The sequence below is a fragment of the Phocoena phocoena genome, chromosome 1, assembly GCF_963924675.1.
Source record: "Phocoena phocoena chromosome 1, mPhoPho1.1, whole genome shotgun sequence".
In the NCBI taxonomy this organism is placed as follows: Eukaryota; Metazoa; Chordata; class Mammalia; order Artiodactyla; family Phocoenidae; genus Phocoena; species Phocoena phocoena.
In genome coordinates this window covers 103,020,829-103,046,182 of record NC_089219.1, presented here as the reverse complement: position 1 = coordinate 103,046,182, position 25,354 = coordinate 103,020,829, and the positions used below count along the sequence as shown (strand labels likewise).

At 48.6% G+C, this 25,354-nt stretch overlaps 1 protein-coding gene across 1 annotated transcript in view; it reads right to left on the bottom strand.

Moving 5' to 3' along the window:
- Positions 1-3,954: 3,954 nt before the first annotated feature.
- ATP1A1 (ATPase Na+/K+ transporting subunit alpha 1) overlaps positions 3,955-25,354 on the bottom strand; it is a 33,119-nt gene continuing 11,719 nt past the window's right edge. The window contains exons 2-23 of the mRNA XM_065892472.1: positions 25,176-25,280; positions 24,424-24,483; positions 21,928-22,131; positions 21,160-21,273; positions 20,636-20,770; positions 20,406-20,523; positions 19,677-19,945; positions 18,950-19,148; positions 18,583-18,692; positions 16,529-16,663; positions 15,666-15,858; positions 14,221-14,396; positions 11,764-11,900; positions 10,761-10,911; positions 9,978-10,146; positions 9,678-9,832; positions 8,941-9,064; positions 7,626-7,771; positions 7,384-7,514; positions 6,994-7,095; positions 4,769-4,860; positions 3,955-4,309 (exon numbers count right to left, since the gene is read on the bottom strand). Coding sequence (XP_065748544.1) covers positions 4,281-4,309; positions 4,769-4,860; positions 6,994-7,095; positions 7,384-7,514; positions 7,626-7,771; positions 8,941-9,064; positions 9,678-9,832; positions 9,978-10,146; positions 10,761-10,911; positions 11,764-11,900; positions 14,221-14,396; positions 15,666-15,858; positions 16,529-16,663; positions 18,583-18,692; positions 18,950-19,148; positions 19,677-19,945; positions 20,406-20,523; positions 20,636-20,770; positions 21,160-21,273; positions 21,928-22,131; positions 24,424-24,483; positions 25,176-25,280 — 3,054 coding nt within the window. The 3' untranslated portion in view covers positions 3,955-4,280. The remainder of the gene's footprint in view (positions 4,310-4,768; positions 4,861-6,993; positions 7,096-7,383; positions 7,515-7,625; positions 7,772-8,940; positions 9,065-9,677; positions 9,833-9,977; positions 10,147-10,760; positions 10,912-11,763; positions 11,901-14,220; positions 14,397-15,665; positions 15,859-16,528; positions 16,664-18,582; positions 18,693-18,949; positions 19,149-19,676; positions 19,946-20,405; positions 20,524-20,635; positions 20,771-21,159; positions 21,274-21,927; positions 22,132-24,423; positions 24,484-25,175; positions 25,281-25,354) is intronic.

Here is a 25,354-nt window from a genome sequence, read left to right as displayed (position 1 = left end):
CGTTTAGAATGAAGTTTCGAGGAAGATAACAACTGAAAGGGGTGTCCTCCTTCCCATTCAGCTGCTAGAAAAGGAGGTGGTTTTTTGTTTGTTTGTTTGTTTTTGTGGTATGGGGGCCTCTCACTGCTGTGGCCTCTCCCATTGCAGAGCACAGGCTCCGCACGCGCAGGCTCAGCGGCCATGGCTCACGGGCCCAGCCGCTCCGCGGCACGCGGGATCCTCCCGGACCGGGGCACGAACCCGCGTCCCCTGCATCGGCAGGCGGACTCTCAACCACTGCGCCACCAGGGAAGCCCCATGACTCATTCTTAATACTCTCTGATTTCCAACTTCAGAGTCTTGAGAGATGGAGAGAGACCCTAACTCATAGATCTCTGGCAAGCCTGGGCATGGATTTCCTTTGGGTGGTATCAATTCCGATCCAAAAACAGAGACTCAAGAGACGAGGGTGAAATGTTAAAAATATGGCTGCTTGGGCAGCAGGAAAAAAAAGCCTGGTAAAGAGCATGCTTTAATTCATTCAACAAGCATTGATTGTGCCAGATGTTGGGGTGGGTGTGGCCTGATCCACACACTCAGGAACTCTAGTTCCCTGATAAGGGAACAAACCAATAAACAGAGGCCTAGGGGCTAACAGTAAGGTGTGCAAAAACGAGGGCCCATTGAACCTTTCCCAGGGAACAAAGGCCTGAACAGTATCTGCAAAGGTGAGTCGATTAGCCAGGAGAATGCAGGTTGGGCCAAGGTTGGGTTGGAAGTGGGATGCCAAGGGGACTTGTAGGATGGCAGGGGAAGCAGTGTGGAGCACATTTGTACTGCCCAGGAGTTTGGATGGCTGAGCAGAGATGGGTTTCTGTGCTGAGGTCAAGGATGAAGACATGCATTGGTGAGAGGCAGCCAAGGGGAGTTTGGAAGATGGCACAGGGCAGTGGTTCTTAGATTTTGACGTGCGTCAGAATCACCTGGAAGGCTTATTAAAACAGATCACTCATTCTCTCCCCACTCCCCAGAGTTTCTGATTCAGGAGGTCTGAATTAGAATACACTTTCTAATAAGTTCCCAGGTGATGCTGACCTAGAAATGACACTTTGAGAGCTGCCGAATTAGAGGAAGGCAGAAAGTAAGGAGACCGGTCAGGAAGCTGTTCCTGATGCCCAGATGTGAAAGGCAGTGGTGGCAGAGACAAGGATTTATAGTGCCAGCCGCTGTGCTAATCCCTTTACATATAATCTCACATAATCCTTTTAACAACTCTGAAACACCACCCTTATTCTAGAGTAAATGAAGCACAAAGAGACTGTGGTCAGTCAGCGACAGGGCCACTGTGTCCAGGGTGTTAAGACGCAAAGCCCATGCTCTCAGCCACCAAACTGGAACCAGCAGTGGTTGGTGACCGGCAGGGTGGCAGGGCCACAGCAAGGTAGGGGAGAGAAGCCTCACATGACTTCCAGGGTTCTAAAGTGGCAACAGGGCGACAGATGTCTTTGCCTAGAGCATGTTCATTGTGAGGGACCTCAGACTTGGGTTTGTTACTGGGGTTAAGACTCTATAGTGTGCTGTGCTCTTTCTGAAAAAATACAGATGTCCAGGAGACAACTGGATTTATGGGTCTGGGGCTCAGGAGGGAGGACCAGATCGGAGAGTTGGGAAGCATCATGTAGGTGATCCGATGTGAAACCCCAGGAAGAATATGAGGCGGGAGTGGGTGAGGACCTGCCGAGCAGCCAAGGGGCAGGTGGAGATGAGGGGGAAGGTGAGCAGAGGGCAGAGGTGATGTCGGAAAGACACGGTGGCTGTTTCAGGAGGCGTGTGATGGAGTCACAGGTGCTGCAGAGGCCAAGGAAGGACCGGCGAGTGCCCAGTGGATTAACAGTCAGATCAGTGACGACCTCAACCAGGACAACTTCGGTGGACCAGTGTTAATGGGAGCCGGCAGGAGGCAGAGGGATGAAGTGATGGGCACTCTCCTTAGAAGCTTGTCCATCAAAGGAAGGAGGGTGAGAGCTAAAGAGATAAGGAAGCAGTAAGGATGTTGAAAATGGCAAGAGCTCAGATTATCGACGTGGCCAAAGGGGCAGGTGGTCGAAAGTGTCGGGAGGGCATCACAGAGTGTGACCAAGAGGGCATGACCCTGGGGGTGTCTGGAGGGCATTGCAGGGGAGGGGAGGGTGGGAGTCAAGGGGGCTCAGCTGCGTATTTGTGGGGTAGACCGTTTCCATTGTTCTGGAGCAAATTTTAGCTCCTCCGGACGGGGCTGAAGTTAGTGGGTGAATGTAAAGGCGTATGAGGAGGCCCGGGCACTTACTCTTGCCGCGTGCAGGAAGCTTGGGGAAATCTGGCCCTTTGGGAGGCCTGGCTTTGGTGCCAGCTTTGCCTGTTGCTCATCTGCGGCCTCTAGATCAAATGTTTGGCTCGTAAAACTTTTTATTCAAGGGATTGTCCAACAGAGAAAGGGCAGAGGTATCCTGGTGGAAAGACAGCGGGAGGTTCCGCTCTGCCCTCGTCCTGCTCTGCCTTCCCCGCCGTGTTCCCAGAAGTCCAGGGCTGCACAGAGGCCTGGCCAGAAAGCTATCCGGGGTCACCTCCAGAGTCTACGGTCTCAGGCTGCTTCAAATGCCTCTAGGTAGGGAATACCCATGACCTTCATCAGGGGTACAGACGTGTAGGGAGTAGAGGAGAGGCCAGCAAGCCTCTGACAAGGCTGTACCAGCCTAAGCACATGGGGCGGCCTCATTCTTGCCCTCAGAGCTATGTCCTCAGGGAGGACTCAGTAACCACCAGCCCTGAGCCTGAGATCTCCGTTGGTTCTTAGCTTTATCCTAGTTTCCTTATGTTCGGCTGAACGAGTGTCTCTTTAAGAATGACTTGCCTACAGGCACAGAGATCATCCTGGAAGAAAGCGCCCCGAGAAAGAAGGGAAGACTGGTGGGTTGGACTAAGGCGGCACTGACCACCTGGCCCTCCCAGTGCCCCTAGCAGGAGAGGCTGGGGGTAATGACTGGCTGGGATGTGGGCGTCAGCCGTTCCCTCCCCATCTGCACAGCTTGGAAGTGAGCACAAGAGGCATGAGCAATGAATTAAGCTTTTCAGAGAAAAAATACTCGAACCCAATCTATGACCACCTGGCAGGCCATGATCATTGGTGCCAGAAGTAAGGACTCCTCATTGCATTGGCCTGAAGCAAGGACAGCCTTCAAGTACAGGTAGTTAACAGCACGCAGGATGGATTACTGAGCGATGGGACTTGAGGGGGCCTTCTACACTCACTCTTTGAAAGCCGGAGGTATACTTGACCTTGAAGTAAACAGATCTTTCACCTTTTTTTCTTAAGTAGCTTCTGGAAAATAAGCACTCTCTGAAATGGAGCCATTCGACGCTAAATTAGGAACGAGTTACGAGGAAGGGAAGCACTTTGTGATGTCCTAACAGACTGTGCGTAATAGGTAGGTTTCTGCTTCTCAGACAGATCTTCGTCTAGAGACGCTTGAGGCTGTCGTGGTGGCGGTGACGATCTAAGAGACCACAGGTGGGGCTGTGACCAGGACGGGAAGAGGAGGCCCTCCCCTGAGGGTCTGAAAATCCTTCTCGTGACGGGTGTGTCCGTCAAGAAGCAGATGTGAAGGCAGCAGGGGGAGTTCCAGCCATACCACCCGCAGTGGCCCACGGGAAAATGGGGAGGTAAGCTCACCTACTCAAGACCACGAAAGCATGGGCAGAAAGTTTCCCCTTCATCTGTGGTCCTTAAACTTGAATGTGAAATCAGAATCACCTGGAGACTTATTAAACAGATTGCTACTTAGCTTCTGGTTCAGTGGCCCCGGCTTTGCTGTGCTAACAAGTTCCAAGTGATGCCGACGAAGCTCCTGGCCAGGGACTCGTGTGCTGGGAACCACGGCTCCAGACCGATCACGTAAGAAAATCTGGACCATGGAAGTGATGAGGGCATGAGACCAATTCCATTATAATAGCCATCTTTATTTGTAAAAATCCAGATATAAAATGTATTCTTTCAGTCTTTCCGAGTTTTCCTTTTTACAAAAACAACAAGGCACATAAAAACCTTCCCCGATGTTGTTCCCACAGACGGATGTTTCTCGGGCAGCCCTCCCCCCTCCCCCCCCATATAGCTACATGCTTCATTCCGGGACATCTCGCTTCTTCCCCACATGCTTCGGTGCTTTCCTACCAGGGTAGAATTCCGAATTCCGAGACTGAAGTACACAAAGAGGGGGTGGGTGCAGAGTGTGTGGCGTGATGCTCTCCGGCGTGCAGGAGGGGGTCTAGTAGTAGGTCTCCTTCTCTACCCAGCCTGGGGGGGGGCACAGAAAGAGAGAGAGAGGTGACAGTGGGTCTTCCTCCTCGGCAGGGGGCAGAGGGAAAGACAGAAAGAATGGACCTCAAGGGAACAAAGCCAACAGGGGGGGTGGGGTGGGGTGTTTGACCCAAATTCAATCTGGGCCCTCAACTGTATTTATTTAAATGCTTTCAAGAGTAACGTGTTAATTGGAAAGATGGTTTTGATTTCTGACCACGTTTCCACTGCATCCTATTTGGTTTGTATTTGGTCAGTTCTGAAACCTCAACTGCGATCTCCATTCTGAGGATGGGCTGTGCCTCAAGTCCGTTTACAGTTGGCTTCCAATGGACTTAGCCAAGCAGACTGATTGTGGAGGAGCCCAAACACTTCAAGGGAAACAGAGCAAAAGCCAGCGGCCCCGCAGGCGCCCCTCTGCAGCCCGCACCCCCAACTCAAAATGCCTGTTCTTACCGCCAGGGCGTCGCCTGATGATGAGCTTTCGGACTTCGTCATACACGAAGATGAGAAGAGAGTAGGGGAAGGCACAGAACCACCAGGTAGGTCTGGAAGTAGAAGCAAGTGACAATTTATACGTGTACGCGCAACTCAAAGGAAAAAGAAACCGCACGTCAGCATAGTGATAATGAACTCATCAGCCTGAAAGGAGAAGCCAAGTACAGTCCTGGGTAGCCGGCCGAGCATGAACACAGAACATAGGATGAACACAAACAGCCCGCTGCTGTGCGCTCGGGGCCCGGAGAGGCAGAAGAAAGCGGACTGCCACCTTCGGTTGGGTTTTCCATGAGAACTGGTTTGTAGGTCAGCTTAGATTTTTTTGTTGTTGACGATGCCAGAGCAACTGGACATTTTCTTTCTTCCGTTTCTAAAGTTATTTAAGAAGCTCGCTCAAGTTTATCTGTCTGATGTCCTGGCACCTGAAGATAAAGAACTGCCGGTGTGGGTCACAACCAGTTCAATCATCCCCCGAATGTGGTCTCTGACAGTGGGGGCTTGGGGCAGTCAGGAGTGCACTGAGTCCCAGACCTGGGGAACAAGAAGCTCAACCCCAGCAGAGATCCAAGGCCTTTGGGGGCCCAGGGGCTGCTGCCACAGCCCCGAGCCTGGAAACAGGCTCCCCAGGCGGCCTCCAAAGGAGGCTGACGCTTTCTTGACTACCAGCTTCCCGCAGCAACCACTGGAGGAAGGCTGTCCCAAGACAGAGCTCTGGCATCTCCTCCTCCTCTTCCTGTCTCGTGTGTCCTCCACATGCTAGAAGATGACCTCGTTTGACTTGGGGACCCTTGTAACTAAGCCACCTTCCACGCTGGGTAGAACCTATTGGGAACAAGTTCTCTTGTCATAGCAAAGGATGCCCTGAGGCACCACCAGCCTGTTGCAGGCTGAGATTGTGCAGAGATTTTCCATTTGGGCCTTTTAGAGAGCTCTGATCCTCCTGGCCTCCTCTTAACGAACAACGGCCCAAGATGACAGAATTCACCTTGGATAAGACTTGCCCCTGTTTTGTGCCAGCTCTGTGCAGGGGGCTGGAGACACAAAGTCAAAACAGATGTCGTGGTCCATGCTCTGAAAATAACAATCTATGCGAGAAGTGACGACAATGGCCAAGGAAGGCGGCTACTGCACACGCCCAGGAGGGTGAGATCACACGGGGACAAGCCCTGAGAAAACCAACCTTGAAGAACTATCGGGATTGACGGGGTGGGAAGGGAACAGCCTTCCCAAATATGTAGGCAGAAGAGAAGTACTGAATTCACCTAACATAAGCCTGGATGGGTATAAGGCTAGGAAGACAGGCTGGCACAGTAACAAGACCCTGGATGCCAGGATCCCCTTGCACCACAGATGGGCAGTCAGGGAAGCCAACAGGGTCTGGTTACTTTGGGGATGAGATCAGTGAGAGGAGGTGAAGGGCAACAGGCTGGTCGAGAGTCCATAGGGGTCTGAGCGAGCATGGGAAGACTGATGTTTAGATCAAAAGCTTGACTCGTAGGGCCCCATTTTCTGTGGTTTAGCATATTTTAATAGGTTGCAGCTGTCTAACCTCAACCAGTTGGCAGACACTCACAAGCACACTCAAGACTTCAAAACACTACTGGAGTTTGTGGCAAATCCTATATGTGGAAAGTCAGGTGTATCAAAAGTGCAGTCATTCACCATGTTTAAGGCCAGTCTGGTTCTGGCCTCCTCCACCCATGATCTCCTAACACTACCCGTGCTCGACTGTAAAGTAAAAGAACCTCGGATCTGCTCCACCATTGTCCTTCGAGAGCAGAAGAGTCAGAGGCCCACGGAGGTGAGGGGCTTGCCAGGCGACGCAGTGACAGGGTGGGCCAATCAAGACTGGAACCTGTGTCCCCAGACTCCAGCATATCCCCCACTGGCCTCAAGACGACAGGGCTGTGGCCATGGGGGACCTGAGCACTCAGTGCAGCTGGCTGGTGAGCAAGCCCAAGGGCCAGAGCCCGGCTGGCCCTAGTGACAGCAAATCCTAAGCACAGTCTGGGGATTTGCTGGTCTGCACTACTGAGTCAGCCTTTCCTCGTTTTCCAATCCAGAGGAACTCTTGTACACATCACCCAAAAGTTCCCAAAATAACAGCTACTAACGTGTGTCATGAGAGGAAAAGCCACACTTACTATTTCCCTCTTTCTGGAGCTAGAGGAGGATGGACTTACTTGAGGGGATACATCCTCAGGGCAACACCCATTCCAGGGCAGTAGGAAAGGAAAGCAGCAAGGGCCGTCTCTTCGAAGAGGCCAAATATTAAGATCTTGTTCCTAAAAAAACAAGGAGTGGGAAAAAGTTAAGAAACACAAACAGAAGTGTATCTTCTAATGCTACGTGTCAAATGGCAGGTCGATGTCTTTATGTATTATTAGTTGTACTTAGGAACTTGACTGAGGTCAGATGAAAAAACCTAGAAAACATTTTGCTTCCTCAATTTGCTCCGCAAATAAGTTTCCAGAAACTCTGCCCTGTGTGTCAGGTGCTGGGCTTTTGGCAAAGGGTTTAGACGTCACCAGACCCCTTCTTTGAGCCAGGACCCCCGACTGTGCCCCACTCACTTCATCCCCTGCTGGAAGACAGAATTCCTCCTGGTCTTGCAGATGACCAAGTCGGCCCACTGCACCACCACGATGCTGACAAAGAAGGCTGTGTGGCAGGTGAACTCCACGATCTTCCTCTGTTCGTAGGTCTGAAATGCATAAGGCAGACAGATGAGCATGTGTGTCCAGAGGCCATGTGGTCCCACCCGGGGCTGGAGGAGCTCCGTCCAGCACTGGTCAGGTGGGCAGCCCTCACTCACCCACTGCTGCCCGTAGCTATCTTCCACGTCGTTGATCCAGCGGTCATCCCAGTCTACTCGGACGCCCAGCAGGTGAGTCGGGAGGAAGCCGTTCTCAGCCATAATCACAAAGTAGGTGAAGAAGCCCCCCAGGGCCTGGATCATACCTGAGAGGTTGGAAAGACAACTTGAATGCCAGGGCCTGGAGGAAGGTCTTGGTTGAGGCTATGATCGGTGGCACGGACGACCCGGGACACACTCCTCGCTCACACCTGCTCCACTATGAGTCACTTTTTGGAGCTTAAAAGACGGTACCCGGGCCTTGCTCTTAAACACCCATCTCTATTACTCGATCATCTGCTTCTATAAGGGCACGACCCTTGGGGGTAAAAATCCATTTCCCTACATTTTAATTCTGAAAAATTATGACTTTCCCTCCCACGTCTCAACATTTTTACACATCGCCTTTTTGCCAGCCGCTGTGGAAATCATGAAAGTGGCACTTTCTGACCTAATCTTTCTCCTCCCTCACTTTCAGGGTCGTTCTCCCCAGGACCCAATCCAATCACTATGCCCTCAACTTCCTGGGGTGGGATTTCATCCCACGCTCTGAACACAGTCTTCCTTCTGCTCAAAATTAGGTCTTTCTGGCCATCAGCCAATTACTTTGTTGTCAGCAACTGTCAAATCAATCTTTTCCACATTTCCACAATGTACTCATCTGTCCCATTTTACCCGAGTGTTCGCAGTGATGTAACCCATTACTCCAGAAGAACAAGTTGCTAATGGTGGCTTCACCAAGTTCTCCTAAAGGCAGAGGATTTAGGATCAAAGGGTATTTCCGCTGCCCACCGCCTAGACCACCTGTTAGCTGGTCATGCGCCACTGGTGGAACAGAAATCAAGCCCTGGGGGTGGGGAGAGTGGGTGTGCAGAGAGCCACTTGGCGGTGACCCATTAGCCAAACCTGCAAACTCTGGACGGTGAGTTAGGGTTTGCAGAGTCAAATGAGTGACAGATACTAGGTTTCCCCAGGAAAAGCCGCCTTCGGGTTAATAGCGCAGCTCCCAGGAACTGTGCCTGGCACTGGGAAGGCTCTGTGAGCAGGGGCGTCCTTAGTCCTAGGGCAGATGAGCTCAGTCGCAGGGGCCCAGTCTAGAGAACTATGGGTTCTCGGCAGACAGCAGAAGATTTATTCTCACTTGGAAAGGAACCTAAAAAGAAATCCCCAGTCTCAGCCTAGGTCATGGCTCACCCTAGATTTGAAAGTCACCCAACACTTGAAGTCTCAGAAGGCAGACACCACCCCTACAGATACTTTAAATCCGCCGGCTCACCAATCTGTCCGTAGGCCATGCTGATCAACCGCTCGTTCACGAGTTTGTCCGTTTGGGGGTTTCTGGGCTGTCTCTTCATGATGTCGCTCTCAGCCTGCTCGTAAGCCAGGGAGATGGCAGGAACCTGGGGAGGAGGGGCGAGAAGGGATTTCAAAATGATCAGAAACCAGCAAGCTGATGCTGTGAACCTTTTGTTTTAAAATTCTTGCCCTCCCTTTAAAAAATGTTTTTCATGGGCTTCCCTGGTGGCGCAGTGGTTGAGAGTCCGCCTGCCGATGCAGGGGACACGAGTTCGTGCCCCGGTCCGGGAGGATCCCACATGCCGCAGAGCAGCTGGGCCCGTGAGCCATGGCCGCTGAGCCTGCGCGTCCGGAGCCTGTGCTCCGCAACGGGAGAGGCCACAGCAGTGAGAGGCCCGCGTACCGCAAAAAAAAAAAAAAAAAAAAAAAAAAAAAGTTTTTCATAACATGAGATATTACGAGTCCCACTTTCAAAAAAAAGGGGGGGGGCAAAATTATACAAAAGGGAAGATTTCTATCTGATAAATGGATGTTGTCAGCTGTCTTGAGGAATGACAACTGAGTCAGTCTTTGATGCTGAGGCTGCCACACATTGCAAATGTCACTACCGAGAATTTCTTTTCCTTCCAGCGGCCACGGGGACCCAGAGAGCACAGCGGTGAATGCTAATGCCACACCTTAACACGATGATGTGTGGAAGCCGTGACAGTCACTCACCATGTCTGTTCCCAAGTCGATGCAGAGGATGGTGACAGTCCCCAGGGGTAGTGGAATGTTGGCAATAATAAATATCAGGAAGGGGGTGATCTCTGGAATGTTACTGGTGAGGGTGTAGGCAATGGATTTCTTCAAGTTATCAAAAATCAGACGACCTATGAAAGCAAAAGGTTGTTTTCACTGTGGAGCTTAATGAGAGGGACCAGATACTGCACACATCCCTTAAGCGTACAGAAAAGGACACGGCTCGGCAGCATCTGGATAAGGTTTTGGTGGTGGCTTTACGTGCAGCACTCCCACCTTCCTCTACTCCAGTCACAATTGAGGCAAAGTTGTCATCCAGGAGGATCATGTCGGCAGCTTGCTTAGACACGTCTGAGCCAGCTATCCCCATGGCAACCCCGATGTCAGCCTTCTTCAAAGCCGGAGAGTCATTGACACCGTCGCCAGTTACAGCCACAATGGCGCCCTGCCAGAAAACGGAGGGATGCGGGTTAGGAATCGCGTAGTCTAGCGATGGGTACAAGGGAGGTGGCAGCCTCCAGTCGCATCTCGAGACGGACACTGCTCCTTTCCCACTGAGACCCTACAGAGACGCGGAACCGTCTCAGCCAGTAATGCACACAGCCAGAGTCCAGGAGTGACAGCAAATGTGTCCCTCACCTGGTTCACAAGGGCTACTCAAAGTCATGACTTGGGTGAGCGGCGCTTTGGAAAGCCCCCCCACCCCCACCCCCACCCCCACCCCCAGGTCCTTGCCAGGTATGGGATGCGAGTCTCCTGGACATGCACATCTCCAGTGTACACATTAGGACCCTGCTCTGCTATTCCAGGCGAGTGCCGAAGCTCCGACTGTGGGCCACGGCGAAGACCTGTACAGTGGAGTACGTGTCTCGGCTGAACCGTGATCCAGTCACCACCCTTCTCTCTATGCCTGGAGCGTCTTACTGGCACGTGTATACTGAGGCCGAGAGAAACTGGCTCATGTTTCCACCACTGTTGCTTTGTTTTTTGTTTTTACTGGAACTGCCATCACTGAGGTCAGTGGCGCCTGAAAGAGCCCGGCCCCGGCTGTGCGCTGACCTGTCTCTGGCAGCCTTCCACAATGATGAGCTTCTGCTGCGGAGAGGTCCTGGCAAACACGATCTCCGTGTGGTACTTCAGAATGTCATCCAGCTGCTCGGCAGTCATGTCCTTCAGATCACTTCCATGTACCACGCAGGCCTTGGCATCCCTACCATTAGGACCGAAAGACAAGTCACCCGTCACTTCACCAGCATGGTGCTCACCCCCAAGAAGGCATGTTGCCACACTACGCAGAACACTTCATAAACACCACAAAGCCAGAGGGAACTGTCCCCATTATGTATTATCTGTGCAGTGTTTTAGAGGTTACAGAGCATTTTCATATATGTTATCTCATTCAAGACCCACAATAATCACTGGGCAGGCCTGTCTCTCACCTTCCTTTCCCCATCTTTATAAGACGCATTGAAATAACATAACTAAGTTTTCGGCGGTGACAGAGCTGACGGAAAACCAAACCCAAAGTAGGGTTTGTTTGGCTGGGCGTGAGTGGCGGTGGCCCTAAACCTTAACAAAACATTAAAAACAAAGTTGTCTCAAGTTATCTATTCTACTTTATTACCAAAATCTCCTTTTCTGGCCTGAGCTACCCGGACAATTGTGCCTTGCCCATTTTATTTTGCTAGTGTGGACCTGAAAATGACAAGGTGCTGGGTGCAGGGCCGTATGTGCAGCGGTTAGCAGTGTGAACTCAGAAGCTAGACTGCCGAGTGTACTGCATGACTCAGCCTCAGCCTCCCTGCTCCGCAAGGTGGGAGTATCACCTACCTTCGTGGGTACCGTAGCAAGTGCTTAGAACGGCAGGCACCATCTAAGTGTTGCTTACGGTGACCGCTCTTATTGAAAACCCTCCCCAGGAACAAGGCTGTTTTCTGGCACTGGAGGGGCATCCCTAACCCGGAGCAAGCCTAGAAGAAAACTGTGTAGAACCAAGCTGAAGATGCCCAACTTCCAGCACCTGCACGTTCAAGGCAACAGTGGTCTGACCTTCCCGCCTTACCTGGGGTTCACCTGGCTCACTGGAATGTTGAGGCGGGCAGCGATGTCTTCTACGGTCTCGTTTCCTTCCGAGATGATGCCCACACCTTTGGCAATGGCTTTGGCTGTGATTGGATGGTCTCCGGTGACCATGATGACCTGTGACGAGGAAGAGGACAATTTATCGAACGCAGCTGCCTAGCAAATGACCTTGAGAAGTCTTACAAGTACGCAAGAATAAACGTCAAGGATGATTCGGCTTGTAACATCAAGGGGAAAGAAATGCAAATATAAAACCGATAAACACGAGCTAGCCCAAAATACAGATGTGAGTTCACACAAGACACAAAGCAATACCCAGTTTTTATCTTGGTACACACAATCACACGGAATAAACAGTATCTTTGTCCTTTTACACCATCACAGAGAAATACTCAAATTTACTGAAACCAACAACAACAACAAAAAAACCGATAAAAACCTGATGCTGGTGAGTAAAGGGTCAGCATTCTGAAACTGGCCCAATTTGGAGGGAAGGCAGTAAGTAACAAGAATTCAAATCAGTCACTGCTCTTTCTGACCCCAGATTTTATTTAGCATACAGTCGAGGTGGCAGGAGAATAATTTTTACAAAGCTTTTCAGGGCAGTAGTACTCCTGATTATGAGAAAGTGGAGAATCAAACAGCCAGCAAGACAGACCGCACGGGCTGCACCGAGCCACGCTGTGTCGCGGCACACCTGAACAATGCTCTGCGACTTAAGACCAATACAGAGCACACCGGACACTCCTTCCAAACCAGCACCTGAAGACACACGACACGCGCCATTCACCGCATGAAGTGCGTTAACTTAGAACAAGGCAAATATTTCAAAAGAACACTCTATGACATAAATCACAGCGAGATCCCTTTTTGACCCACTTCTTAAAAGAAATCGAAATAAAACCAAAAAGAAACAAATGGGACCTAATGAAACTTAAAAAGCTTTTGCACAGCAAAGGAAACCATAAACAAGACCAAAAGACAACCCTCAGAATGGGAGAAAATAGTTGCAGACGAAGCAACTGACAGAGGATTAATCTCCAAAATTTACAAGCAGCTCATGCAGCTCAATAACAAAAAAACAAACAATCCAATCCCAAGATGGGCAGAAGACCTAAATAGACATTTCTCCAAAGAAGATATACAGATTGCCAACAAACACATGAAAGAATGCTCAACATCATTAATCATTAGAGAAATGCAAATCAAATCTACCATGAGGTATCACCTCACACCAGTCAGAATGGCCATCATCAAAAAATCTAGAAACAATAAATGCTGGAGAGGGTATCGAGAAAAGGGAACATTCTTGCACTGTTGGTGGGAATGTAAATTGATAGAGCCACTATGGAGAACAGTATGGAGGTTCCTTAAAGAACTACAAATAGAACTGCTATACGACCCAGCAATCCCACTACTGGGCATATACCCTGAGAAAATCATAATTCAAGAAAAGTCATGTACCACAATGTTCACTGCAGCACTGTTTACAATAGCCAGGACATGGAAGCAACCTAAGTGTCCATCGACAGATGAATGGATAAAGAACATGTGGCACATATACACAATGGAATGTTACTCAGCCATGAAAAGAAACGAAATTGAGTTATTTGTAGTGAGGTGGATGGACCTAGAGACTGTCATACAGAGTGAAGTAAGTCAGAAAGAGAAAAACAAATACCGTATGCTAACACATACATATGGAATCTAAAAAAAAAAAAAAAAAAAAAAAGGTTCTTTAGAACCTAGGGGCAGGACAGGAATAAAGACACAGACGTAGAGAATGGACTTGAGGACACGGGGAGGGGGAAGGGTAGGCTGAGACAAAGTGAGAGAGTGGCATGGACATATATACACTACCAAACATAAAACAGACAGCTAGTGGGAAGCAGCCGCATAGCACAGGGAGATCAGCTCAGCGCTTTGTGACCACTTAGAGGGGTGGGATAGGGAGGGTGGGAGGGAGACGCAAGAGGGAGGGGATATGGGGATATATGTATACGTATAGCTGATTCACTTTGTTATACAGCAGAAACTAACACACCATTGTAAAGCAATTATACTCCAATAAAGATGTCAAAGAAAAAAAAAAGTGCCAATGTAACTTTGTTAAATATGTTAAACCATACTACTTTTAAAATAAATTTATTTTATTAAAAAAAAAACTTACCAAGTCTTCTGCTCTTTTTAATTTGCTACATTACATTTCCCTTAAAAAGCTGATTTTTTTTTTTTTTAATCCCTCATCTGCAGTTTACACCAACATTTTAATACCACTGTGGTCTTCTCTGGTGGTAACTAAAAAGCTTTGGAGATGAGAAATTGATACTCCAGGTGAGAAACACCAGCTGCCACATGGACCCCACAAGGCAATGTCACTAAGTAAGGTGCCCCGAGCTGCTGAGAGGTGATGCCAAAAAGGGGGGCGGGGCGTTACCTTAATTCCAGCACTTCGACATTTGCCCACGGCATCAGGGACGGCAGCCCGTGGTGGGTCGATCATGGAGATGAGCCCCACGAAGCAGAGATTATCAACAGGGAAATTCACATCATCGGTGTCAAACTGGAAGCCTTCGGGAAACTGGTCATCTGGCAGGAAAAGGTGGCAGAAACCTGCAGGAGGGCAGGGAGCCTGTGAGGACCTCTAGTGACAGAGGCAGCAGCAGGACAGAGGCTTATTATTCACTTAGTTTGGAAGGTTTTTTAAAGTCTACTTTTATAACCAAGTGAGTTTTATCGATCGTTTATGAATGGCACAGAATGCCTAGAAGAAGAACTGTGCAAAAGACAGAGTCCATCACTAAGCCTCAGGGGAAGAGGTTTTGTTCAACGTAGAGCAGACTGACTCTGGCACCAGGGTTTCCGGCTCCTAGACCTGCCCACTCAGTTACTGAGACGTGGCACATCATGCCATTATTTGTCTCCACTTCCGTCTCTGGGAAAAAAATCAAGGCCACATCTCTGGCTCACTGTTCGTCTAACCAAAGTATACCGCTGAGCACCCACGTGGGCCATCGTGCCAGCTTCTTTGAGGATAAATGCAGATCAGACACGTTCTGCCCAAGGGGTTTATGTCTAGTATTACTGTTCATACAAGAATCATAATATTCAAGATATTTCTTTCAATGTTGTGTGAAGGCTACAGTGTACTTTAAAGTGGTATCAAGTGGAGTTCATATAAGAGAGGCTGCTTCTACTCTGGGGTGGGAGGTGCAGAAACAAAAACCACTTAAGAGCGACCTTTCAGTTGGATAGAGACCTAAGACACCTCAAGTTAGACGAGAGCAGGTAAGAACATGAGTAAGGGACCAGTTCTAAGTTACCCAAACTAAGAACAGAAGAAGTACATCAATAATGCATTTTTATCTGTCAACCTACAAGATTATAAATGTCACTTTCTCAATGACACAGTGGGTGAATGTACTTCTGATCCGAGGTGGCTGACAGAGCAGGAAGGACAGGTGGCATCCTGGGCCCCGAGTTTACCGTTCATCTAATTTATGAGCTGGCGGCACAAGCGCCCGTGTAAATTCGCAGCCATTCCGTGGCAGTCAGGAAGTGGCTTTATTCTAGATGCCCTAGGGAACTCCTTTTCATTTCGTTAAGTTTACAGATCACGGGCACAGCAACAAATGCCAGATCATAAAACTCTTTTCCCCTCTTTTTTTGAGCAAACAGAACTGACCAGCATGAGACCAAAGGTCAAAGTCCGAGTCAGAAGCAAACCAGCAGCATTTTGCTACCCAGTGTCTCCGGCGCTTATTGTTTTCAAAACAATAGGGGGCAAGTAAAGGGAAGTTAACGAGAAACAGAGGTTAACCCAGTAACTTGCAATCCTCTCCTGGACTTGTTTGCGGCCCTGTTGCCAGGCTATCTGCATACCCAGCACGCGCTCTCCAAGACCACCCAGCTCCAGGTAGGCGTTCTGAAAGGCGTCCTTCAGCTCCTCGTCCAGGGGCTGCTCCTTGCCGTGGATGAGGATGGAGCTGCAGCGGTCCAGGATCCTTTCCGGGGCACCTTTCATCACCAGCAGGTGCCGGGGCTCAGCCGTGTTGGGGTTCTTGTGGATGGACAACTGTGAAGGATGGTGGAGATACAAACGATGGACGGCTGGGCCGGACAGCCCAGGGAGGGAATTTTTTTCTTTTTTTGGCCGCGTCGCGCAGCTTGTGGGATCTTAGTTCCCCGACCAGGGATGGAACCCAGGCCCCTGTTAGTGAAAGGGTGGAGTCCTAACCACTGGACCACCAGGTAAGTCCCTAGTAGTTGTTTTCAAAAATATCCAAGATGCCCTATTTCTGAACTTTGAAGTGTCTCGCACCTTGTAACACACTTTGAATGCGACAGAAGAATCAAACGTGGCGAGGTGCTCATACATCCCTGACACGTGTTCATGTACACAATTTTCCCGAAGAAAATTCAGAAGAGGGACTGGCACACGCGTGTGCACCTGCAGCCCTACCCAGCCCCCTCTCCAACCGACAAATGAGAATTCAAGAAGGGCCCGGACAACGTATTAGAAGAGGCTTCATTTATCCTACTCATACTCAAATAAGTTAGGATTTCCTATACGGAGGAGTCAGGGTAAGATGTAAAGTTAAAGCATTCATAAAGACTGTGACTCATTCGTTTCTAGAAAGCATTTCAGCGTGGAAAATTCCAAAAGGGATGATGGATCTTTTTCCAGCGTATGTCCTCCTCTTCTGTCCCCTCGGGCCCCCCACAAGCTCCCCAGACCCTCAGACCTGGTACTTGTTGGTGGAGTTGAAGGGTATCTCAACGATCTTCGTGTATCTCTCTCTCATCTCCTTCACAGAACCGCAGCACAGCTCAATGCACTTCAGGAGCGCGGACTCGGACGCATCGCCTGCAACGGCCCGCTGTGAACAGAGACGCCTCTGTCAGTCACCCTGAAAGCGCTCTACCCAGGCATCCCTGAAAGCCAGAGAAGACTCAGAATGTCTTCCCATCCGTCAGGAGGAGAGGGGAGCTGGCAAGGAGGGGCACAGTTGTGGTGAGTGACCACGGCGACAAAGCCCCTAAACTCCAGCCTCCTCCTTGCCAGCCTCCTGGCCTCCCGCCCCACCCAGAGGCCCCCCTGCCCCATACCGGCGCAAGAAGGTGTCACCTACGCTTGGGAAAAGCACAACACACTCTTCCAGCCTGCTCCGGCCTTTTTTTACCTTTCCTGGGCCTGCTGAGAAGTCTCAAAGCCAACCATTCCCAACCACCTATTTCTAGTTATGAATCTGAAAATACAGAGTGAGAATGTAAATATTTACGGTACCCTTCACTGCCCTGCAATTTAAAAAAGAAAACGCCTTGGGTTCTCAGGACGGAGGGCAAGCTGTCTGTGTCAAGGGCAAAACAGGACTTCACATTCTGAACTAATTCAACTGTGCAGGATTGTCTGGGCCTGAATGATGCGAACTGAAAGCTATTATTAGCTTCAACGGCGATGTAATGAGCCACCGTTTTAGTTAATGCACACATGTTGGGTAACACACGTATTTTGTGTGATACACTGTAACACTTGTATTTTGACATACTGAGAACATTTTCGGCTACAGCAAACTTACACAGATAAACATTTTAGAACTCTGGCATGCCAGGCCGCACGTGCAGATAGCAAGTTAATGCTCACTTACAAATATGGTAGCCCTGTTTAACGAGAAATGTGGTGAAGTTTGGTAAGAAGCATGAAATAAGTGGGATCACTTTAGTAAAGGCCAGTTACTGAAGCAGAATAGGGCTGCATGTTTTTTTTTTTTGATAACGCCACTAAGATAACATGGCCCCAACCCCCTGAAATAACTTAGAAATAACATCTCATGCTACCTTTCTGGAGCTTTTAAATGAGCAAAGACTGGATATTTATGAGTCCCTGTGCTCAAAGACTAGGAAATTTCCACTCTGAGGTAAGAAAAACGATGAAGCTGGCATCTCAAGTTTTATCCCAAGATCAACAACATCCTCCTCAAAACAACATCAATTCAACGCCAAGAGAATCTCCTTTAAAGAATAAAGGAGTCCTATCTTCACAACAGAAGCCATCTCGGTTCCGTCGGAGCCACAGTCTCTTTGACAACCCAGTTTCGACCCAGAAGCACCACAGGCAGCTTTGGGGAGAGGGAGCCGCCCAGAGGGCCCCACGCAGCTCGTCTTGTCCGCAAGGACCTTGTGCAGCTTGTGACCTTTCTGGGACCAAGTCTTTACTGGGCCACACAGAAAAAATCTCTCAAGTCATTTCAAATTTCATGCAAATTCCACGGGGCTACGCTTAGCTTATTTCTGCAACATTAGTAGCCAGCTAAGAACAAATAAGATAAGAGAAATAACTGAGCTATTTTAAGAAAATAAATGGCTTAAGGGATTGACTGGAATCTGCTGTATCCTAATATGCAAATACAATTCTTAAGTCACAAAAGTAGCCCTCACTGTCTGCTAGGTTAGGTGATCATCACATAAACTCAGGAATAGTAAAGCTGGATTTTACTAATTAGGTTTTTCACCAGTAAAGATTGCCTCCCAACTCCCCCAACTCCTCTTTGGTCAGGTTTTACTGTATATTCCACTTTTACTGACCTATACTGACCACAGGGTACCGAAAGTGTTTGGGGTCTACAAGCAACACAACTCAAGTTACACATAGCAAAGCATCCCATGGACCATTCCAAGTGTCCCAATCACTCTACAGCCCCCAAAGGTCCCGTGCTCTTCAAACAGAACCCTCAGGTGGTGGTTCTTGGGTGGCATCTGCACACCTCAAAGGCAACCTTAACAGAACTGCTGAGCCGACCTTCAGGATAGGCAGGTTCTCCTGGTTAGCCTGAAACACGGCCCTGTTACAAAGCCCTGCAATTCTGGACAGAGCGAGCCAGGTGGCCGAGGTCTTGTCGAATGAGACACCTGGTGGAAGCAAAAAGAGAGGAAAATAATGCACTGGCTTTGTACTAAGGGCCCACAGAAATGTGAGGTGACACGTCTCATTTCCCAATGAACAAAACTAGTCAGGTTTTAGGCATTTTCCAACCATGTTTGTACTGACATGCAAACAAAACCCCAGAAGACAAAATCCTAAACCATCTAAAACCCTGACTCTTTACCAAATGATAAAAAGCAAGCAAGCAGGTGAGGCTCAGGTGTGGGCCGGGCCCCAGTCTTACCACTCTGATTCTCCGTCGTGTCGGCCTCGTGGATCTGATTGTCGAACCACATGTGGGCCACCGTCATCCGGTTCTGGGTCAGAGTTCCAGTTTTGTCTGAGCAGATGGTGGACGTGGACCCCAAGGTCTCCACAGCCTCCAGGTTCTTCACTAAGCAGTTCTTCCTGGCCATGCGCTTGGCGGTCAGGGTCAGGCACACCTAAAGCGTTGGAGCCAGATTATTTCTAACTCGACCAGGCGGCCATTCCATACTAACTCTGGCTACCCCCTAACATGGGAGAAATTTGCCTAAAACTAAATCTCTCCAAGCGTCCTCTGAAGTTGGAGGAAATAATAATGGTAATGTGTATGTGGGGCGTCCCCCACTCCCCTCCAAAAAGCAGACTATTAAGAAAAGTGAAAATAGCCAGGATGTACCATAGTCTGTTTTCCCTACTTTCCCCCAAGTTCTTCTCCTTTCTGTGCTACACTGTTCTGGATCACGTGATAAAATTCAAGGAAAAAAAAAGTATGCTTCTGGGTTACTATCTTCCGTATAAAAACATGCTGAGATCTTTTCACTGTCTAACCCCACCAGGTGGCTCTGAAGAAAACCCACATACAAACACATGCAAAAAAAACCCTAAGTCGGCAGCCCCCGCAGTCCCTGAGGAAAGGGTAGCGGATGACTCTCACACTCAGGCAGGCCGTCAGAGCCAGCGAGCATCGCCTTCCCCAAGCCTCTTACCGTGACGGTGGCCAGCAAACCTTCTGGCACGTTTGCTACAATGATGCCGATGAGGAAGATGACGGCCTCAAGCCAGGTGTATTCAAGGATCAGAGAAAGGATGAAGAACGACACGCCCAGGAACACGGCCACACCCGTGATGATGTGGATAAAATGTTCAATTTCCGCAGCAATGGGAGTCTGGCCCCCTTCCAGCCCAGAAGCGAGCGTGGCGATTCTGCCCATCACGGTGCGATCCCCCGTGTACACGACAATGCCACGTGCAGTACCTTAAGAGGAGGAGGAGGGGGAATTGTACTAAGTTTTACCAATGAAGCCGCAGAATCTGCACAATTACCTGGCAGGTTTTAAAAAAAAGAGACAGAAACACACACGTTTTTAAGGGCCAGCTCCTGGGCGGCACACACCGTCCGTTTTAAACTATAGCGACTGTGGCAAAGGGATTTCTCTCCATTAGCAGGACAGCGGCTCCAAACCCCACGCTAGCTTAGCCCTGCCAACAGAAGAGGCACGCAGAGGTGGAGGGAAGAGGGAAAAAATAGCCCCGAGGCCTCCTGGGTCTTCCTGCCAGCAAGTCAATTGCTTCTGCTCTGTGCCTAACTGAAGTGGTCAGAAATGGGGCCAATAAGACAAAAAGAGAAACTGTGGCCGGGGGTTTATTTTGGTGGTGGTTGTTAATGCCCAAAATAAATACCACGCCGTGCTGAAGAGTGCTTGAAAATGGTCTACCTTCAACGCAGTTGGTTGAAAAAAAGGCAATGTTCCGTGTCTCCAGGGGGTTTTCATTGGTGAAATCCGGAGACCTGGTCTGGGGTTCTGATTCTCCAGTGAGTGAGGAGTTATCCACCTGCCCGTGAGAAAAGTAAGACGCGTCATGCGAGCAACACGAGCCTCATCCCGGGCTACTGGCCCACTCAACTCACTCTGTCCGGAACTATGGAGACTCTGTTTAAACCTACCTTGCAGCCGTTTGCAGAGATGATTCTGAGATCAGCAGGGATTCGATCCCCTCCTTTCACTTCCACCAGATCCCCAACGACAACTTCTTCTGCATTTATGCTCATTTTTTCACCATTTCGAATCACGAGGGCTTGCTTTTGGAAGGAGAATACAGTTTACACCATTCCATCGGATAAAAACCAATACCAGCAAGAAGGTAGTGTCAAAATTACAAAATGATCTGTAATCCTAATTAGCTGAATGTATAGCAAAGATATCAATCTGTTTACTTATACAAGTTACAAACGCTTGCTCAAGTTATGTATGAGGCAGCCCGCATGTTGCCATCGTGCGGTGTACATTCAGAGGGAAGACACTCACTTTTTGGGGTATAAGAAAAACAGGTCTGGTTTTGGGTGTGGGGAGAAGGCATCCCCCTCTCTCTGATGGAGCCACTGAATATCTGGAAAACCTTAACTTCACACCAGCTCCAATTCTTGGGGCTGTCAAGTCACCTGATGGAGAAGGACAAAGCAGCAGGTACCTGAGGAACCATGTTTTTGAAGGACTCCATGATCTTTGAGCTTTTAGCTTCTTGATAGTAGGAGAAACACCCAGTTATGATGACGACGGCAGACAGCACCACTCCAAGATACAGCTGGGACAGAACAAACAAGTTAGGATGCATGGCTCTTGGTAAAGAATTGGGAACATTCAGTTAATTTTCGACTGAATAAAAACCAGACTTTTCACAGAGATCAAGGCTTCAGAAATACAGAACTCATGTCTTCATGTTTATCTTCCGCGAGACGGTGTACAAGAGTGTCAGAAATGGAGTCACACTGACGCTTGGTCACTAGCTTGACAGACTTTGGGAAATATTCTCCGTGAATCAGTTTCTCCTGCTTTATTAAAGAAAGATATTTTCAAAACAACTTGTGACTTCTGAAGAATGGCTACCAAACATTTCTGGACGTGTGTAATGTTCCAATATTAAAAGCTGTGCTCTGCCGCTCAGTGGCAGCAAGACCTGAGCCAGGGCCCGAGCAGAGCTGCTTGTTCACAGAAACAACATGCAGGGCAGAGGCCCAGCTTGGAAGAACATCTACACACAGGGCAGGAGATGGGAGAGAGAACTTGAAACGAAGAAGGAAGAACGGATGGCCTTGAAGGCAATCGTTGCTGATGCTACTTTTCCTCAGTGTTTAAAACCATCAAGTAACCAGTGGTAACTGAAAATAAGTAGGTGGCAAAGACAGAGGATACTTTATGCATACCTAATATAATCCAAATTAGAAACGACGGCACTCACATTATCATTTTGAGGTTCCTCTTCTGTAGCAGCTTGGATGCCATAGGCCAAGAAACAAAGAATTGCTCCAATCCACAGTAACATTGAGAACCCCCCGAACAGCTGCCGACAGAACTTGACCCATTCGGGGGTCGTGGGAGGGGGAGTGAGGGCGTTGGGACCGTCTCGGGCCAGGATCTCAGCAGCTCGGGCAGTTGTTAAGCCCTGAGAAATAGAGGAACATAAATAAGACAAACTGCTTCAGGACTTACAAGCTAATACAGCCACCTGACAGCTGGGAAGCTGCAATAAAAGAGTTGAGGAGAAAACTAAATGTCCCAGGGCAATGTAGAAGCTGGAAAATTCTGATGATTCCCCGCCTAACCCCTGCCCACGTCTGCAACGGTTCAGGCAGACAACAGCCCAAGTTTCCTGAGGAACCTACAACACCCAAACTAAAATTCTTTTAAAACTGATCCACGGACAGACTGGAATCTGGTCCGGTCTCTTCCGAGTCTTAGATAAGGGATTCATGCCAAACTGCATTTTTACCAAAAAGATATCAATCTTAACTAATCGATTCAGTTTTGCAAATTAAGAGCTTAAGAGTTTCCTATGTACTGAATCTGTCAGGGAAGCAGCGGCGGGGGGGGGGGGGCGAGTGGGGGGATCACTACTAATATCAAAGGAGGAAAAAAAATATCTGTCAGAATCCAACCTGTTATTGGGTTAACTTGCCAAGCTTCAGTATAGAACTTTATTCTTTGGACGGCAATTAAAATACTTGTCTGGGGCTTCCCTGGTGGCGCAGTGGTTGAGAGTCCGCCTGCCGATGCAGGGGATGCGGGTTCGTGGCCCGGTCCGGGAAGATCCCACATGCCGCGGAGCGGCTGGGCCCGGGAGCCATGGCCGCTGAGCCTGCGCGTCCGGAGCCTGTGCTCCGCAACGGGAGAGGCCACAACAGTGAGAGGCCCGTGTACCGAAAAAATAAAAATAAAAAAAACTTGTCTGGCAGGGAAGGGTTCACACATGTGCGTATTTGAGCTAAACCCCCGGACACCTGTCAGTTGAAAAGTATTCACCGGAAGAAGCAACCACTGTACTGAGGCCCTGCTGTTTTCTAATGGGCCTTAAAACCAAGATGCAATGACAGCAGACAAGAGACATGAGGCTTCCGGCCATGAGGGGAAAATGTGATTACTTTCATCATAGATACCAACTCATAAAAAAGACATAAAACACATTTTTGCCTGAAGTGTGTATACATATTTTGTTTTCATGTTATTTTTAATATTGGAGTTAACTAGGGAGTATAGGGAAAGGGATAAAGAACATGAAATGGTTCAAGGAAAACAAGGACTTACTTAGGACCCTCCCCTGCCTCAAGTTCGTGATGTGATCCCTGGACAGAATAACCACCACCACCACCAGCCATCTGAGCTGTCCCTACTTGTTGAGCACTGAGTCAATCCAGTGCTTCCAATTAATTGTTTAATTCTCACCACAACCCATTTTACAAGTAAGAAAACAGACCCTAAGTAACTTAGGGTCCCAAAGAACATGCTTCACAGGAATCTAATGAAAACTTCGGTGAGATAACCCATGTGATGTGCTCAGAGAGGAACTGCCTGCTGGGTCTTACAGTCAGGCCTCCTCTCAGAGCTTAAGGCCCCCAGACTTCTCAGAACTTCTTGATAATTTATTGAAACAATAGCTACATACTAGCTGGCACTCTAGTCATTCCTCAGACTTTCTAGTGATTGTCTAGAAAATAACAAACTCCACCCCTGCGCCTGACTGTTTACTTTTATATTGTTTGTGGCAAAGTTAATATCAAAATCCCCTCGATAACAAGGATACACAATACATACTTTATTTAAAGGTTTCTTTGAGCTGTTCAAAAAACAAGTTTCAAATAAATGCTAGAATAAACCAAAGGCTCTGACACACAGCAATGAGCTAGCTGATAAAAGTGCAAAAATCTGAATCGTTCAAGATTCAACTAGTTGAAATAACTCAATTTAACAAACGTAGAAGAATAAAGAGAAGGTTTGTAATCACAAGGTCAGGGTATGAGCACGGTTTTGGAGCTTTTCAGTTTCAAATCCTGGGACTCCCACCTATTGGCTGTCACCTGCTATATAAGATGGGGAAAGTAACATGCACTTCCAAAAAGTTTCAGGGGAAACAAAATAGTAAACAGCATATAAGAGCCCCGGTCCTGGGATTTCCCTGGTGGTCCAGTGGTTAAGACTTGGCTTTCCAATGCAGGGGGTATGGGTTTGAGCTCTGGTCAGAGAACTAAGATCCTACATGCCTCGCAGCCAAAAAACCAAAACGTAAAACAGAAGCAATGTTGTAACAAAAAAAAAGGGCCCAAGCTTTGTGCACGTCATGTAGCAGACACTCAGATGGTGGCTGTCGTCGTTCTCCTTGAGTCCCTAAGGTTAGGCCTGTGATACTGGGGAAAACGGGATAGGGAAAAATCAGGATTCTATACAACCAATTAGAACATACTCGGCTCAAGTCCGTTCCGTATTTGCGATGAAGCTCATCAAGGCTAAGTTTGTGGTCATCCTAAGGGAAAACAGAAGGAAAAGAATTCAACACTGTACCATTAAAAAAAAAAAAGATTTTAAAAAGCATCAATGTCATCACTCCTCACTACCATTAGGCTCAGAAGACAAGTTTTTCTTCAGTGCACAAGTTAGTATACTTTCACCATCGTTGCCCAATGGCTTGGCAACCATACAGCTACCTACTGAATAGTCTTCACTGGAGAACGGCCCAAGCTGTGGGATGGGAGCCCGACTGTCTGCCACCTATCGTCAGAGAAACCCAACAGTCTTAGAGACCTATGAGACCTCATCTACCTTCTCTGATGACCAGGCAGATTACAGACAGGTTGCATCTGTGGATGCCTCCGCAGCCTGCAGAGGTTGGAAGTTCTCCGTGTTCAGTATGATGCAGAAACACAAAAGCAGAGGCCCACGATAATATCATCCACGGTTCCTCTGTGGACCTTTGGTTATGCCGGAGCGTTGAGTAACTTGTCCAACCCTCTAACGGCTTTTATAATGAAATTTTTCCATAGCAACCTCTACAATTCAGTAAAATCTGTACAACTGCTGTAATCTCTTTACTTTGAAAATAAAGCAAGTCTCTGACTGAAGGATGACTGGGGGGAGGGGTACCGTAACACTCAAAGGAGGTAAGATGCAATCAATTTTTAAGACGAACCAAGAGCAGCCTTCCTCCTAGTACCTTACCATAGAAACTTCCTTCTTCAGCTCATCCATATCCCTCTCTTTCTTGGCCTTCTTTTTGTCGCCATGCTCTGAAACAGCTGCGGGTTCATATTTATCACGTCCAACCTACAGAGGGATGTGGGAAACGTGTGGTTGTGAATTCAGAACAGCATTTCGAAACTCGAGACGGCGGAGAAAGG